This window comes from Camponotus floridanus, unplaced genomic scaffold (genome assembly GCF_003227725.1).
Source record: "Camponotus floridanus strain SB8 unplaced genomic scaffold, Cflo_v7.5 scaffold53, whole genome shotgun sequence".
NCBI lineage: Eukaryota > Metazoa > Arthropoda > Insecta > Hymenoptera > Formicidae > Camponotus > Camponotus floridanus.
Window position 1 is genome coordinate 955056 of NW_020229692.1, and position 18707 is coordinate 973762.

The window sequence follows — 18707 nt, forward strand, 5'->3', positions numbered from 1 at the left end:
CAACTTATCAACGCGGCGGACGCGACTCGGGGATATCTAGGAGCGCGCCTGCGCCGTTGCAGGAACGTACGAGCGGATCGGCGGGCCACGTGCGCGCGATCTGACAGCGGGCAAATTTTTTTTTTATCGCACCGAAAGCGATCGACGCATTTATCTTTTCCCGTCGACTCGTTTCATTGGAGATGCGCCTCGATTCGAATTGAACTTTGCGCTCGAAGTGTAAAAATAAAAGAATTTAGATATCGTTACAAAGCATAATTTAATCAACTTTTGAGAAAATAAATTTCGTATGCGACTGTTTTTCGATATGCTTTAAAATTAAATTTTAAAAACGAGATATTATATATATATATATATATATATATATATATATATAATGCGTGAAGATTTTAGAATTAGTTTGTAATTCACGTGAAGTCCAAATGATTCATAAGCTTGCGTCTTTAAATAATTCGCTGATAAAACGATATATATATATTCTCATTTTGATTAGCATGAGACACTTGATTCGATTTGACTATGTATATGCGTGTAACACTACATCACTTGCGCGTCATTAGACAAACACGTGGTAGCAAAAATAATTTTCCATTTAAATGGAAATTAATACAAGAGTCCGGATATATAATTCTTTGTTCGAAAAATTCAAATAATTTATATATCACTTGCTTATGCACTTGCTTATGCATTCGATTTACACCCGGATGCCACAAAAAATGATTGAGAAAAAGATGCACACGTAACAATTCTATTGACAGTTTAAATCACTCTTAAATAGCAATAATGGACGATTTTATCGCCTTCTCGCTATACAAGGGACGGACATAATTCTCCAGCGACGGCTATTATATTATAGCGTTAGCAATATTCATTGGCGTATTGACAGCGTTTCATCTCATTGTCACTTTACTTTTGTTCGACGTAGAGGCATTGACAGTCCTGAGATGCGAGCCGACGCGCTATCAACCGAACGGGATGGCAGCATCGAGATAAGAAAATCGTTGACAATCATATATCTTACAGGATAGTATTGGCTTAATTAACGCTCATTTTTATCAGAAAAATATGACATCGCAAAGTTATAAAACGTGAAGGAAAAAACGATGATCTCTACGACATAATAATAACAATAACAACAAAATCTACGATATAATAATAATAATAACAATAACAATGCAATATATAATATAATGAAATATTATATAACAGGTAATAATAATAATACTAATAATAATAATAGTAATACAATAATGAAAACAATAATTATAATATAATTCAAAGTATACAAAAATTGGCCTTATCGGCCTCTCGTAAATCTTGAATTTAATCATTTATATCGCTTTCAGAGATAAACGCATGATACGAAATTTACTTCTTTATCTTTTTTTATGTTAACAATTTCGAGTGAAAAGTTTTCGTGGAATTTGCCGCGCGATTCTTTCTTCTCTCTCATTTCAGATTTGTTCTAGATTGTGGGCGACGATCTGCAGTGCCGCACCTGAATAACAAACGGCCCCGGCAGCGTCGGGGCGTTAGTATCGCGCGCTTAGGTTGGCAACAGTCCGAACGGACGGGGACGTTTACTCGAGCGTGGGAGGGGGGAGGGGGAGGAGGAAAGGTCGTGCAGCCGCGAGTGCAGCTGTACCTGGCGACGCGCAACTTAACGTAGAACGGCCGGATAAGCCAGGCAGTTTGGGAGCATTGGGTGCTCCAAATGCAGCCATGCGTTGTGTTATCTGTATGCTGCTTTCCTTTCAAACAGCACGGCCTTTTGCTTTCTTCGTGGGCTCTCTTGCCTTGCTCGATTCGTATCTCGTATGCATTCGCGCGTATGCAACCAGGGCAGACAATGAAACTTTCTGCATTCTGCTAGTTCTCATGTGTGAGAACACACAGACACACATGCATATTCGCGAGTCGTGCTGCAGATATTATTAAAATTGTTACAGATAATAAAGAACATATTTTTCTTTCCTTATTAGATTACGATAATCGTAGTATTGTCATTTGCACTTTGTGTTTACCGTAAAAGTGGACTTTAAATTCACGCTGCGTCATCCAGCTGTGACATTTGGCGAGCTATGACGCGATGCGTCGTCGCCGGATTATGACGTTCGTGTTTGAAACAGTCATGCATACCTCAGCGTTCACCGTAAACACTATCGCGCGTGATATCACTGCTGCACACAAAATTAATGGCTTTTTGATAATGAAGAAATCGTGGAACAGCTCGCGCTGACTCATTTATGTTAATGCTACTTGCGTTAAAAAATTTATACATATATATATATATATGTAAAACAATTTATACATATATATATATATATATGTAAAAAATTTATACACACATATATATATATATAGGGAAAAAAAACGCAATATCATCGTTTTTAAGCTCTTATCGTTTCATAATTATCATGTTGATATATATATATATATATATATATATATATATTAAATATATATGCATAATGCTAGAGATAGATCTTTATTCGCTAAAAAATAATTCTTAAGAATCTCTATGTCTTATTTTTCTTGTTTGAATTTACAATTAATTTATGCAAATTAGTATGTTGCGTTTACACACATTTATTTGATCGTTTGCATTATAGATCGTATAATAATTTTCAATTTTATTCCATCTTGTAAGGTTTAGTCTTTATCATCTATTAAAATTGAAAGAAAATGAAAAACATATTATTAATTAATATCGCATCGCTTATCCATTGCTGTTAGTCACACATTAGCTATCCTGTTATCTATTTAACTTTTCTAAACAGTCATAACTGTTTGTAAGCGTATTTATATATCTGTGATTATATAACTATTGATACGATCCTTTACATAATACAAATCATTAAATTAATAATCTCTTAATTATTTAATATTTGTTTCTCTCAAAAATGTTATACATTGATACTATTTAGATCGCTAGGATGAAAATCATATATTAAAGTTTGTAATCATATGATAATAATGGATTAATAATTTTCTTTGATTTTTTAAAAAGTTTGTCCTAAAAGCAAATGTCTTTCAAGTAACAAGGTAAATTCTTATTGCTACTATCACTATTCTTATTGTTATCTTTATTACATCGTCTAAAATTATAATAAGCTTGCAACATCACGTATGCATTATTGGAACAGCACGTATCTCTTAACGAAAGTACCGCTGTTTTTGCTTGGCAATATAACGACTGTGAATCCCGAGAGATGCGAGTATCGGCAACTTCCTGGACTGTTCCGCTTTCTACCTGCCTGCGCGTCAGAACACGATATATGCGACAGGCACGATATAGTTGAATATTTTGCCATTGGTATACATAGTTATATATCATTGATCAACATGCAACATATAAAACAATGCCAGAAGTAGCGAGTTTTCTTTTTTTTTTTAATGTTCTTCTCTCTTGAAATATAGTAATTTTTGTATTTTTTCTATTTGTCTTGTTTTCTAATTCTCTATCTTTGCACAAATTTTCCAAAATTACTGTAGCCAATAATGTTGCATTATAATTGTTATTTTAGTTAGGTCCCGTGACAATGTATTGAGCCAAGATCTAAATATGACTTACAGTCTAAAGTCTAAATTAATATATATTTAAATTATATATATATTTTCTTACATATTTATTTCTTTAAATTGGAATCAAGAAAATTTAATACTTAAATAATATATCAGATATCTTTTCCTAGTAACAAGTTTTTACATTAAGATTTGCAGAGAAGAGAGAGTAATATTATTTTAAATATGAGGCAATTTCGAGTATTTTTCATATATATTTGAAATGAAAGATTGTCACTACTTGGATAAAAAATAAATTTTTTTTGTATTTAGAGTAAAGAACAATTTTTAATTAAGTCATTAATTTAAAATTAACTCAAAAAAAGCTGTTAGTTGAATCTGATATTTGAAACTATCTTTAATCCTCTCTGATATGATGTCTAACACAAAATTTCTATTAATGTTACAGTCTTTGCACGCAAGTTTCTTTTTGTATTTTTCATATCAAATCTGAAAAAAATCGGAATGTGATATTTTTGATGATAAAAAAACAAAACAAACTTTTCATTTTTGTACGTGTGTGATTTCTCTTTTAAAAAACATATTTTTCCCTTAATCCTTTCTCCAATTTAAAAACTCATTGTAGATGAGAAACTCGTTATAAAAATTGCAAGATATTATTTAAGGAATTTGACACCTGACGATGCTTGTAACTGTCAATAGGGATGTGACCAGACTTGACCCTGCGCCAAGTGCACGACAAAGTATAATGGATCGACGCAAGGGCGGTCTATGAACTGTGAACTGAGATACTTTGATTTACATTATTTTTGTTCGTTTTTCACACACAGATTATTCTTACAGAGATGTTACTTTTTCTGAATAATGAAATCTTTCAGATTGATACGGCACTCATCTATTTTAATTTTAAAATAACATCTTTCCTTATAAGAAATTATATCTAAAGTTTTTCTTTATATTATTTATAAAAAAATTAAAAACGGAGAAATTAATGTGTAAACTATTTCTTATCCACATGACATTTTTCTTCTTTTTAAAGAGTTAATTTTCATTAGTTTTCAGTTAGATAAAATGTGGAGAAATCATGTATCTCGAATATATTTTTAAAAATCTTAGAAAGTGTAAATGCGCCACATATATAATCAACCAACTTTCTTGATTTGAAAGCTGAGGAATTTTGATATATCAGAATACGTACAAGAGTTATTTTTATCGCGATATGTCATTGATCTGAATAAAGCGGATGGCACAAAAAACGTATATTAAAATAGAATGAAATCATCGTTCTCTCTCCGTCTTTCCGTCTCCCACTCTCTCAGAGATTATATTGAATTCATTGAAATTTACGCTCGTTAGTGATCAGGCTCGTGAATTGCGGAGGACATTCCTTCTCAGAGACGTAATAATGAATCATGGAACCTTGAACGAAATAACGTAAGCTCGCACGCTTCAGGTAAAAAAAGGAGAGAAAGGATAGAAAGAATAATGCAGAGAATGCAGAGAGAAGAAAGAATGAAAAAGAAAAAAAGAGAGAAAATAAAAAAAAACAAACAAATCATAAAACTTTTATGGCTAATACTTCGCTATATTTACACATCGAGTCTGCAAGTCGGATGATCGAGATCGTGAGAAAGTATATACTGTGGAATTTCTGTGGGGTATCTAAGTTATGCGGGATCCTGAATATATTCCGCTCGTCCTCTATTACGCCACTGTTTCTTCCCCACTTCCTCCGATTGTTTTCGTCGACGACGTCGACGATCGACACCGCGCCGCCGCCTGGACACGCCGGCGTAAGAATGAGAGCACGTCCGTGTGTATGCATTCGCTTGCGCATGAATTAATGTCGCGCATACCGATGTCGGGGGAGCGGACAACGGGCGGCAGAGACGCGACACGTGATTCTCGCGCAGTGCGTGTAATATATACGTAGTAACGTGACCACCGAGCGTACGCTTTGTTTTTTCACGCACGTTCGTTAGCGACTGAATTATTTTCCACGATGAAACGAATACACGATAAGATTCGGAGATGCGTATGGCTGATAGAAGAATCAAGCCTGTCAACTCGTCGCGCATAATTGTTGATTATTCCGACGGGATTTTAAATTTAAATTTAGTTTGATTCTGTGAATGTAATCGTGATAAATGATGAAAAAATACGATAGAAAACAAAAGCGAAAATATCGCGATCATTCAATTCTTATCATTGATGATACGAAGCAAGCTCTTATAATGTGCGAAAAATACTTGTTACGTAAACTCCGAGCATGTAATGTCTCGATGCAATCTCCATGCTAATGTCTGTAATTTGCAAATGATATGATATGACAGATAGTTGAGAGAAGCAGATTCGCGTCTCTTCGAGTCCTTTCTTGCATCCTCTTCCCAAAATCGAACCACGTGAATGAGGAAGAATGATATCTTATATGTACTAATTTTCACTTTAATTTTCAATTTAATTTTAATGTTTTCAGACAAAGCAGCTAATTTTATGAGATGCAATCGGTCGTACTTTATGCTGCACGTGCATCGTGCATACGTCCAAAAATATACACACGGCTTTCCTCGGCGCCAGTAAACTCGCCGTTCGACGCTGTACTTTTTCTCGTACTTCGCCGAGAGTTCTCTTCGTCCCAACACTCGCGCTACACAGATGCTCTATCATAATAATCTCTATTTTAGGCCGGAGGGTCGGCTGAGTCGCGTTGTTGTAGCAGCGCAGATGTTCTCGTTCCGAGTTAAAAGCACTCGAGTAGGGGAAGGTCGAGCTCGAATAGCACGGTCGAGAAGAAGACGAATAGACAAATAGACGAGTTAGACGTGTTTAAAAGACTAGTGAGATTGCAACACGATAGTTGAAGCGAGAGGGCAAAAGAGAAAGAAAGAGAGAACAAGAACGAAAAAGAAAGACAAGGGAAATTAAAATGATGAAAAAAGGAAAGGACAAACAAGAGAGAAGAGGAATGTTAGTCATGATTACAGGAACGCTATCGCAAGCACGAAATCTATCTCTTTTTCGCTGATAAGAAAAGATTCTAGAGGTATTTAGCGGCGAAAGAAATATTGCGTATAAACTACGTATGTTGTCAAGATACTGTCGGACGCATTGGCTTTGAAAGAAATTGAAATCGGAGTAATTCGAGTCTCTTTGGGATCCGGTTACATCGTTATCCTAGCTTTATATTAACCGCGATTGGCGTCGTGTTGCTTTTCAGATCATAGCTGGGGCAAACAGATATAAAGGGAGAAGGGTTTGTTATGACACAGATAGCAAGCTTAATCGAGCATATCCAATGTTAATTGACTGTTAATAATAGTCAATACAAACTACCTGTCAGAAATCGATATCTCAATTACTTGCATTGTACCTTTTTTTCATATACATATACAATCTCTAAATTATAGGAATTGTCGCTCACGTGACAGCTATTGTAACGATAACATCGACGCGATAACACATATTTCAGATAATCGTAAGATATAATGTTGCGCATCAACTTGTTATTGTTATTTCACGCCAAGTTCTGTCCATAATATGAAAACGCCGACAAACATCGCATGTTATATGATATATTTACAAAGTGATGACACGGGACTGTAATAGTTATTAGTTTTTTTAAGACATGTTTAGATGTAAAGTAACCAGATACATTATGTTCTCGCGGAAGCTGCTCTTCTGCTTCATCATGCGGACATTTCGTGATTTTTACGGAACTCAGAGATAAGTTTCCGCCAACGATTAATTCAATAAAATTTATGACATCAGCTTACTAACGTCTTCTTTAGCGACTTATAACTGCAAATAAATTGTCTGTTTCTCGATGACGCAAAAATTTATTAAGGCTTCGCGCAAAAGCGGGTTTAGCGAGTCTTCGTAATACCTTATGGAGACCCCACAATTGTGCAACATAGACACTATATTATGATGATGCAAGATCAAATTTAAATCATATAACACTCACTTATAAGGTCACTGTGCTTTCGAGAGATATTATTGATCACGATTATTTTTAGCCAATGCGTCCTATTTGCGTCATCCATTGTATATATAAATATATCATATTTGCATTACTATATATAAATATATATAAATAAATATTTACTTCATATATGCACATGGATGTGTGTAAAATTTATTATACACCTTATATCTTGTTCTAAGCTTAAAAAATTGTTACGTTTTATGCTTATCTTATATATAACATTATTAATGATTATAATTAAAGACTTGAAAAGTTGGGTTTTTCAAATATTTCAAATAATTTCCAGATAGAAAAAATATACTATATTACAAAATGTAATTATAATAATTGTTTTTTTGTTCATATACTGTTAAAATATGAACATATTTTAAAGTTAAAAATGTTTCAATGCTTCCTCTTATGATTTTTTTGACCTTTACCTCTACTATTTTTCCTACCGTTTCTTCGGCGCTTTCGCTCGAGTAATTTACGCGCTTTTAAGATTTGCTCAGGTTTCTTCAGCTCGTTCTTTGTTTTAACTTTGTCTTTCAGTTTTTGATTGTGTCGCGCCCAATGTGTATTTGCTGTTGTTCGCACTGAAATAAAACAAAAACAGCATTTTACAGTATTTTTCGAGTTCGTTTTCCGATGCGCATAAAGCAATAAAAAATCTATAGATCGCGTTACATATGTTATAGATTTTATATCACTTCATGTGTATCATATACGAAAAAACAGAATTATGTAATGATAACGAATGCATCGAATGAATCGATATGTATAAGAAATTTGTAGAACAAATGTTGTGATTAGATTTAATATTTTTTAATATAAGGTCGTATATTTACTTACATTTTTGCGTCTGTAAAGATTCTTCCTCACTATCACTCTCATTGTCATTTTCATCAACTTTACTTTTTTCCTTCCACATGTTATACCGATTTGTTTTATATGTAGCAGGTATCCATACACCCGATTCGGTACGTATTTTTTTCGCTTTCGGATCCTGTTTCGACAAAATGCATAGCAAATTATTTTGTTTCTATGATGAAAAATAACATATAAAGATATATATTAATCATTAATCATATATGTACCCTATCAATGGTGACCATTTTCTTTTTCTTCCGATCCCATTTTTTTAATTGCTTTTGAAGATGTTGGCTGTCTTCGTTATCTGCCATCAAATCCATCTGTGCTTTATCAGCTTCTGTGGCAAAAGTGTTAACAGCTAAACTGAAAAAATAAAACAAAATATTAAATAGGATATAGATAATAACTGAGATTAAAATATCATTTTTTTAAATTAAAATATAGTGTAATAAGAGAATAATTTTATTATTTCAGAATAATATTTATATAAAAGTTATAAATATATTAGAATATAAAATATATGATATAAAAATGATTTTGTGAACTTATTGTGTTTGATTTTATGAACTGATTTTTTACCCTTCTTCTGTATGCTTGTCTGGTGCGGAATAAGGTATATAATATTCTTCATCTCGTTTTGTATGTGTTTTCTTTTTCTTTGAAATTTTATATAAATCATCGCCACTTCTTTTTTTCGGAACTATCACTGTACTGAATGCAGCATTAATTTCTTCCGCACTGCTGGATGGCAGATTAATCTTTTTTGGCAAATTTTCTATAAAGGTTGAAAAAACTCAATTATGGTTGTTCCATATACATACATACATACATACATACATACATATATGTATACACACACACATATCTCCCCACACACACCCACACTCACAAACACACATATAATATAATTTATTAGCATAATAATTTACTTGATGTCATGTTAACTTCTTCAGTTTTGCGGTCTTCTATTTTTTTGTGAAAATTAAAAATATTCTCCTTGTGAAATATTCGTTTCGTCTTCATCACTTGGTAATCTACTGAATTCGCTTTTGTACCAATCTCAAATATCGTCTATTATATGTACAAAAGATTTGAATATTAAAACTGAAATATAACTTGATATATAACTTGTTTTTGTTTACTCACCCCCTTTGGTCTATAGCTTTTCATCTTGGATATTATATCTGCTGCTGTAGGAGAAACATCAGAATATTGTGGTAGAATTCCAGCTTCATTTATACAAAGTTCTTTGATTCTTTTAACACTTTCTGTTGAAGCACCTGGACGTGATCTGACATATCGCTGATAAGCATTGTTACACACCCTTTGCATATTTGTCTGAGAATACAAATACTCACTTAATGAAATAAAAAAGGAAAAGAGAATTAGTTAATACTAATTTATGAATTAATATACTTACAAGATCTGTAGAACTGTTGTGCCAATTTATTAATTCACCTAGTTCCTCCTCTATCATAGATTGTGGCATTTTGCCCACAGCAGATTCTACGTTTTCAATGGATCCTGTACTCGGCATTATCGTTAAAGGCCGACCAAGAAAAAGATGTAAATCTAGTAGATAAGGATATTCGTCCGAACTCACAATATTATATGCTGTTCCAACACGTCCAGCTCGAGCACATCGTCCTAAAAAGTAAATTATTATTATAGCTGAATACAATTAAATGCTTGTTATATATATATTTGTGATTTCTAAATATAGTAATTAAAAGTATAATTACAAACATACCCACTCTATGTACAAAGAGTTTAGATTTTGCAGGAAAATTAAAGTTAATTACATAATCTAGATATGGTATATCTATTCCTCTAGCAGCAACATCTGTTACTATAAGAACTTTTACTTTGCCAGTTTGAAACTTAGCTGCGTTTATTTTACGCGCGCAAGGATCCAGATTCGAGTAAATAAAAGTATTAGAGATGTTTGCTTTATCCAATATCTGTTTAAAAATCATTTTATATTGTATATTTCATTACTAAATTTTAAGTAATTTACAAAATATATTTGAGAAAAATGGTTATATTAATGATTACCTGATGAATATATTCCACATGATGCATAGTCTCTGCAAATATAATTGTTTGTGAATCAGGCTTAATAATCCTTTTTAACAAGCATAGAAGTACAGCCAATTTCTCTTCAGGGCGACATGTAATAAACGATAACATTAACCCTTCTGGCAATTTACTTTCAACATCCAAACGAAGCAAAACTGGATCATTTAGACCAGCTTTTGCAAAATCCACTAAGATTTTGGGCAAAGTGGCAGAGAATAACAATGTTTGACGCGTTTCGGGTAATCTGTTTACAATTTCTTGTATCTGTTCTCCAAATCCCATTTCAAATAATCTGGAATGCACAATCTCATTTTTAAGATGTTTAACAGAAATACAAATATTAAAAACACGCATAAGAGGAAAATTATTACCTATCAGCTTCATCAAAGACAACGTACTCAACATTTTTTAATTTCAGATCCATTTCTATACATATATGTACAAATCTTCCTGGAGTAGCTACAATGATATCAGGATTTTCATGAATTATACTAAATTGATTATCCATACTATCACCACCCAATATCACAACTGCCTTTAATCCTGTAAATCTTCCCAATTCCTTTATAAATTTCAATGTTTGCAATGCCAATTCACGTGTAGGCGATAATATCAATGCCCGTGCTCCGGTCTTTGTTTGTCTTGTTTTGAGTTTTTCAAATAAAGGAATTAAAAAGCAAGCAGTTTTTCCACTACCCGTTCTAGCCATTGCTACTATATCTCTTCCCTCGAGAGCTAATGGTATAGTCTGTTGAAAAATAATTTGATATTAATGCTGAATGAGACTTATTATACTTAGAATGTTATAATCTCAATGTAAATCTAAATATCTTTCGTTTAATAACATACTTTTCTTTGTATAGGTGTAGGAATCTTATAGCCCCGTTTGAGAATTCCTTTTAATATTGGAAAACTGAGAGCCATAGATTGAAATCCTCCAGATTTCTTGGGACCCTTCATTCTATTGAAGATTTTATCATAAATATATAAAATAAATTTACTACACATACACACAAATAAATATGCAAAATTTTCACAACTCATAATCTTAATTCTAAAGAGATTTGTGATTAACTTATAGTCGAATTTTTTTTTTATAAATTGTAACATGCAATTTTCTTATATCATAAATCTTTGCAATTATATATTTATAATTGAAATTTTATTCGAATAAAATTTATTTAAATTAATAAAAAATGTAATTTTGTTGCTTACTTGAAATTTAATTAGTGAAAAGTTCTTTTCCAATTGCTTATAATTTGAAAATTATACAGTGCCTTGATATTTTACCAAGGAAAAATTTAACTTTAAGAAATGTCATTAAAATTTCTAATATTTATTAGAATTATGTGCAATATTGTATACAAAGTCAATACTTATATGTGTTGTAATAACTGTGCACACTATTTCTCTCAGCATACCCTACAGAAAAACATAACCAAAAATAATCACATGTGCATAAAAAAATTAAGAGCGGACTAAAAACCTCTAAAACGCAAACGAATATGATTGGTTTCTACTTTCAGATCTGACCAGTCAGTGTCGAATTACATCTAGTAATATTTCTCAACTGTTGCGGCCAATTCTATTCAAGAAGAGCAACATTTAATTGACCAATCAAAGCAAAGAAATCTTTGCTCCTTTTAATTTGATTGGTCACTTAAATGTCACTTTACCCCAAGATCTTTCGAACACACATTAGACAGAGAAGACTGAGAGATGTCATGGCCCGCTTTTAGGTGATCCCTGGAAGTAATAAGGCTATCACACACAAAATTGCATAGCTGCATATGCATAGCATAAGATTATATGTAAAGTCACTAGATTAACAAAGTACCGCAATTTTGATCTCAATAAGATAAGCTGGAGCAAAAATGGCGTCCGATAGTATAGATATACACGTATACACGGATTAATAATTTATTAAACACACATCTTTAAAGTCACACACACACACTCACACACACACGTACACGTACACGGTTAATTATTTATTAAACGATTAATACTTCGTGAAGTTATTTCCATTTTTATTTGCAATTATGATTTTTAATAAAGATTTCTCATCATAATAAAAGAATTGTATATCGTTTATCAAAAGTTTAAATTAGATTTAAAAGTATATTATTGCCTCTTTTCGATAATAATTGATTATTTCACTGTACCTATTTCGTGAATAGCTATCATTACAGAGATCGAGTAGAGTTTGACAATGCAATAAAATTAAATACAAATTAATTATAATAATTAAATATAAATTTGTTTATAATTAACTTTTTCTACGTTGAGAAAAGTTCTTCGTTTCTTTTGGAATATCTTAAAGATTCTTTTAATTAAATTTTACAAAATATATAACTATTAAATTTATAGTATTTAATATTTAGAAATAAATAGATAATATTTCATTTTTATAGATTAAGTATACGATATTATTTATTAAAAGAACTGATATATCTTTTATGGATCTTTTTGTTAAGTTAATTATTTAGATCTACAATTCGATTGTTTTACTGCATTTCAATCCGAATTATATATTTAAATGATCGAAAAATAAAACGATAATAAAATAATAAGCAATATATCTATTTTAAAAATAGTGTATATAAATAATAAATAATTTTTATAAATTACTCACCGCATGTCTCTGGCTGCTTCAGGCTCTCTCCCTGCTTTCTGACTGTCCGATACTTTTTCAGATGTCCTTCTCTTTTGTTGTTTCATCCTTTGTTGTTTCCTCGTAGCAGTCACTCGCGAACAAACAATTATATTTCAGTTAATTATATTTCAGTCATATACAGAAACGATCGCGAGACACTTTGCACGGCACTCCCGATCGCAAAATAATCATACGAGATACGTATTTTTATAATATTATTATTATTATTATTTATAATATTATTATTATTTTATTATTATTGCAAGAGAGGAACACAAAAATTACAATAATTCGCTCGATTTTTAAACGAAGCCAAAATCATGCACCACTCGATTCTTACACTAATTAACTATTTCTATTTGTTGATGTATAATATATGCTTAATAACGCGAATCATAAGATTAAAATATTAAAGTAATGTAAATTGCTGATACAGCAATCGTTTAATTAATATGATGTATATGCATGCAGTTTAGGAAAGTTTAAAACATCGGGCGAAATCGAATTTCATTCTATGCAATGTTAAAGAAATAATTATTATTCGTAAAGTTCGATAATCGGAGAATATTGCGAGAAAATTTGTAATTTTTGCCCCTTTTGCTTCAATTTTTATTTGCAATAATGAAAGATCGCGTTTCGATGAATTTATCGTCGCCACAATTGCATTTATTATAAGAGTTAATTATTTGTCATTTGTAATAGTCAAATTATTATATTTTGATCTAATCGCGATCGTACCTTTAGGAAAAGAATTCGATAATACGGAGCGGTCCGTATCGCTACTTTCTCCGTTGGAATGTCGCCGTGCGAATGAGGGGAGGTCGTCGCGTATGTAAACAATAGCGCGCTACGTCACAAGGCCAAATGACGTCACAAGGTTGAATGACGTGTTAGCTCGCTGCCGAAATATTTAACGCGTACTGTGACGTATGTGAGAATTGTATTTATATACAAGTATATTTTTAAAGTCATACACACACACACACGCGCACACACGCACACACTCACGTACACTGAGAAAAAAAAGTTGTTAACTCGACTAAACCGTTTAACTAAATTATTATTTTTTTAATTGAAATATCGAAATATTTAAGTTAAATAAATGTCATGTTACATTTATAATAGTTAAATATTTCAATTAAAAAGATAATAATTTAGTTAAATGGTTTAGTTAAGTTAACAACTTTTTTTCTCAGTGTACACAGATTAATTATTTATTAAACCTCACGAGATGTATTAATCATTTAATAATATAAGTGTATTTATATCCAAGTATATTTTTAAAGTCTCACACACACACGTACACTGAGAAAAAAAAGTTGTTAACTCGACTAAACCGTTTAACTAAATTATTATTTTTTTAATTGAAATATCGAAATATTTAAGTTAAATAAATGTCATGTTAGATTTATAATAGTTAAATATTCCAGTTAAAAAGATAATAATTTAGTTAAATGGTTTAGTTAAGTTAACAACTTTTTTTCTTTTACAATTAGTCTTTTCTCTGTCTACTATTTGATTGTTTTATTACGCTTTTACAAGGTCAGGTTCTATAATGTAACTTTTAATTTTGTATTTCATATGAAATTATTATTTTAAACATAATAATTTTCTTTCTTTGCATTTCTATCATGAATAGACATTTCCAACCTTTACTAAAAATATCCCTCAATTCTTTCTCTCTTCGGACAATTTATTTACATTTATATATAATTCTCTTTATTCTTTTAAAAGTGAACATCGAGAACAAGGTACACGAGTATTGTAAATGTCAAAAAATGATCGCGAATTTCTACGTTATATATTGAATCAAAATTGCACAAAAGAGGAAAAGAAGAACAAGCCTATGAATAGACATTTCCATTTCTTACTAAAAAAAAAAATTAAAAATATCTCTCAATTTTTTCTCTCTTTCTTCAGGCAAGTCTACATATATGACCAATATGATTAATTGATTCAATCTTTATATATTTATCATTATGTGCTATTAATTAAAGCCGTAGACAATATTCAGAAATCAAAGTTGTGCGAACGTTGAGCACAGGAATGGCCATGCGCAGAAACGAATGCGCAGTGGTTCGGCCGCCATGTTAGCGCGTGACTGCTACGTCATACGCGTCATACGTGACTCGGAGTCATACGCAGTTACACGGATCGTCGAACGTCCGCATTTTTCACGTCTTTTAACCGTTTTTAAACGAATATCGCGAGTGAAAGAGCGTCGAAAGTGTTCAAGGATGATCGCGCGACATTCATAATATGTCAGTGAAAGTGCGCGACATCTGTTTTTAACAGTTCAGTGATAGCTCGATCGCGAAGATGGAGCGAAGTCGCGTCGCGTTATTTGCGCCCTTGATGATGATTATCGGATGCGAGCGAATATCGGGAGTGCCGAATAAAGTGTCGCGTGTTCGCGTTGATGATATCGTGTGCATCAAGATCGGAATGGGACGTCCCGAGGCGAGCGAGTGGAGCGGCCTGTGGAACAGCCGGTGAACGGTGAGTAGATTTGATTTATCATATTTGTGTGACAATTTGTGCTCATTCGACGCTTATACAGCATCGCGATGTCTTGAATTACGTTCGAACAAATCGGCGCCGCATCATAATTCGATGTGATGCCGTGCAATTCAAATAAAGTCGATCGCGTGAAGATGGTTAGGCTAGAAGCGATTTCAAATTTATTTTATATACGCGCAGTGCTGCACAGCCTATCTTGTAGGGCTGCCAACTGTTAAACGATAAATGTTTTCGATCTAACCTAACCTAACCTCTCAATGCTTTGGCTGTCGAATGTAAACACAAGCGTATGCTGCCTGGATTTTATCATGCTTTCAAAAATAATATTTAATTATTTCATTAGTGTATTACATTTTATTACGTAGTATATTAATCGTATTAAATGTGCGACGTACAGTTTTACACATTTTAATGAGAAGCATATAATATAATTGGTTAGATTAGATTAAATTAAAACAAGCTGCTGTGATTCATTTAACGTAATAGGATTAATTTGACGAATGTGCAGCTATTGAAGTTACATGATATTTGTGGACACATTTTTAAAGTAATCATGAGTGTCTTATCTCATCTTGATTATATGAAATTAAAATATAAAATATTTATGTATTCCACATTAACGTTATTCATTACAAGTACTATATTACTTTTCTTATATCTCAATCATATTTCATCGATGAAGCTTTTCATATATCGCAGACAATATGATACTGTGTGTGGAATTTTACACAGGTAATACATGGCACAAAAATAATTTGTTCTCAAGTATTGTGCGTATTTCTCAAAAATAAATCAAATTAAATTATTTTAAGTAGGATCCAAAAATCACTACATTGCCAGGATTGTATCTTATTATAACTGCGATATTATCACCTTTTAATATGTGTGCGCAGTATTACATACATAAAATATATAAATTTATTTGAAACGTACAGAAATCTTTATCTTATTTATAATATTTATGATATAAAAGAAAATTGCAACTCTAATGAAACAGAGCGGTGGAATAATTGGTTGATACTTATGCTGGTCTACAATATTTATCCTTTTTTCATCATTAGTTTTTTGGTGCTTTTTTTATTATACAGATGTTATCTGTAAATATAGTACTTGTAATGTTGTTTCTGTATCACTGTAAGCACACAAAAATGATAGCATTTGCAGGTAATTATGTTATACTTATATATCATAAGAAAGATAAAATAAAATTAAAGTTGAATACTGAATGTGCTCTAAAGTAAATCTCATCTAAATAAATAAATGCATAAATGTGCGCCCCACATTCCTCATGAAAAAAATACATAATATTAATTTTTATGTATTATTATTTTTAGATTTTTATTCTTTTAAATTCTCTAGATGCACTTTTCATTTCTCCTCTCTTTCTTTCCAACTACTACATATAGATCTATCATTTTTAATATAGATCTGTCATTTTTAGTGTACATTATTGCAGTAAGTGGAATAAAGAGCAAATCTTTTGGCACATTTAAAATGTACAGGAAAGTTTTATCTGATGCGTTTTTTTCAATAGAAATATCTGAAAAAAATGCATACGTCTTTTTTAATCTTAGTCTTTCTAAGGCTCAACTGATTCGAGTTATTGTGTAAATATATTATATATCGATAAATAGAAATATCATTAGTATAAAAATCGAATAATGCATGATTTTGCTTCGTTTAAATGTTGAGCAAATTATATTATTATACATCATTAAATAGAAATATTATTAGTGTAAAAATCGAGCCGAACACCGTGTTATTGTTCGTTCCTCGAAATATATTTTACGTATTTTAATACAACAAACAATGTTCTAATATTGATCGCGATCGTGTCAAGAAAATGAATTTTTAATGTCTCGCACCAGTATTTTTTTTTTGAATGTCGTCGCACGAATGTTTGTAGTTCATATCTTTTCAATCTTCATAGAGGGAGTATCGCTTTCAAAGATCATCTAAAAGGCCGTGACATTTCTGTTTTTTCTCTGTCTTTCGAACACACCCTAGATATTTACTAAATTTTTTCGCAGTTGGCTCCATTGGAATCCATTTTCTTCCTTCGTCTCCGTAGCCGTTCAAGCGCGCGAACGTACGTCGATCGATTTCGGGTAAAGTTTTTCAAGATTAACGCGATAAAGTGTATCACGCGAGAGAAATCACGGTTTGTATTAATTTTCGGAAACGCGAGATCGCCGTGGAACCGGTCAAACATACGCGATTGCTACGATATTATATGATTGCGTGCGTTTATGTGATCGGTTGTGTTTTTCAAATAGACTTTGGCGAATTTTCCTCAAGACTTTCTCGGAGTGTATTGAATATTTGGCGATAAAACCAGCATCCTGTTGTTACAGCGTTCTCTCCTGTCTTCCTTTTTCTGGTAAGTGACAACGAATATTGTCCTCGTAAAATATAAGCGAAAGCTCATCGAAATTACACATCGATTGAAATAGTTTGTAACGAAAAAAGAATTTATGTTGCAATTAAAAATCAAGATGGCGCATGCGATAGCGCGAATATCGTTGATTTAAGTTATCTAAATCTGCAAAATATGTAATCCTAATAAATATTAATATTTAATCATCACAGTTAATTTTTCTTTTTAATTAAAAGCTAAGTTTGACGATGTGTAATTCTTTGACATTTTGTGCGATATATTTTCTTGTGATAAATTTTTGAATTGGAACGAAAGGGGAATAAATTTTTTATATAGATAAAAAAAAACAAATATCTATGAATATATAATTGATTTATTGTATTGTATTCGTACTCGCGTGTATTCTACGCTATAGTTCTATGCTAAAATCGACAAAAATTGGCTAACACTTTGGACTACCCGGTATACAGAGTTGATTTGATTCCTTTCGCCGAAACTCATCGGTGATTAGTTATTACAGTATATAACGGCTATGTACAGTTTCACTAAGTTAAAAAGTCGCCGCGAAAATAGCTCCGTACGAAAATTCCCTCGCAAAATTTTCGTACCAATTCCATAAAAATAAATGGTAAATAGATAAGAAAAAGAAACAAAGAGAATCGGGCGAAGAAACGGAATAAAAAAAAGTATAATAAATGGTGAGCTATTAAAAA

At 31.8% G+C, this 18707-nt stretch overlaps 1 protein-coding gene across 3 annotated transcripts; it reads right to left on the bottom strand.

The window, feature by feature from the left end:
• Nucleotides 1-7865: 7865 nt before the first annotated feature.
• On the bottom strand, nt 7866-13191 carry LOC105253957 (ATP-dependent RNA helicase DDX54). Of its 3 annotated transcripts, none has more exons than XM_025412602.1 (12): nt 13077-13191; nt 11291-11402; nt 10813-11189; nt 10418-10733; nt 10113-10323; nt 9783-10009; nt 9509-9700; nt 9292-9433; nt 8942-9137; nt 8587-8725; nt 8342-8495; nt 7866-8085 (listed from the first exon to the last, which is right to left on the bottom strand). In XM_025412602.1, exons 1-12 carry the CDS (start codon nt 13160-13162, stop codon nt 7895-7897), a joined length of 2343 nt encoding a protein of 780 aa, XP_025268387.1. In that variant the 5' UTR covers nt 13163-13191; the 3' UTR covers nt 7866-7894. The 3 variants fall into 3 exon arrangements, with proteins under 3 accessions (XP_025268387.1, XP_011260645.1, XP_011260644.1); XM_011262343.2 differs by lacking the exon at nt 13077-13191 and adding an exon at nt 11818-11885; XM_011262342.3 differs by lacking the exon at nt 13077-13191 and adding an exon at nt 11657-11760.
• Between the last annotated feature and the right edge of the window lie 5516 nt (nt 13192-18707).

Bases quoted from the DNA above. Each gene is read 5' to 3' on its own strand.
- LOC105253957 (XM_025412602.1), bottom strand. From the start codon at position 13,162: ATGAAACAACAAAAGAGAAGGACATCTGAAAAAGTATCGGACAGTCAG. The intron at 10,010-10,112 runs GTATGTTTGTAA...TTTACTTTTTAG, and splicing joins ACTCTTTGTACATAGAGTGG to GACGATGTGCTCGAGCTGGA. The intron at 9,701-9,782 runs GTAAGTATATTA...TTGTATTCTCAG, and splicing joins ACAACAGTTCTACAGATCTT to ACAAATATGCAAAGGGTGTG.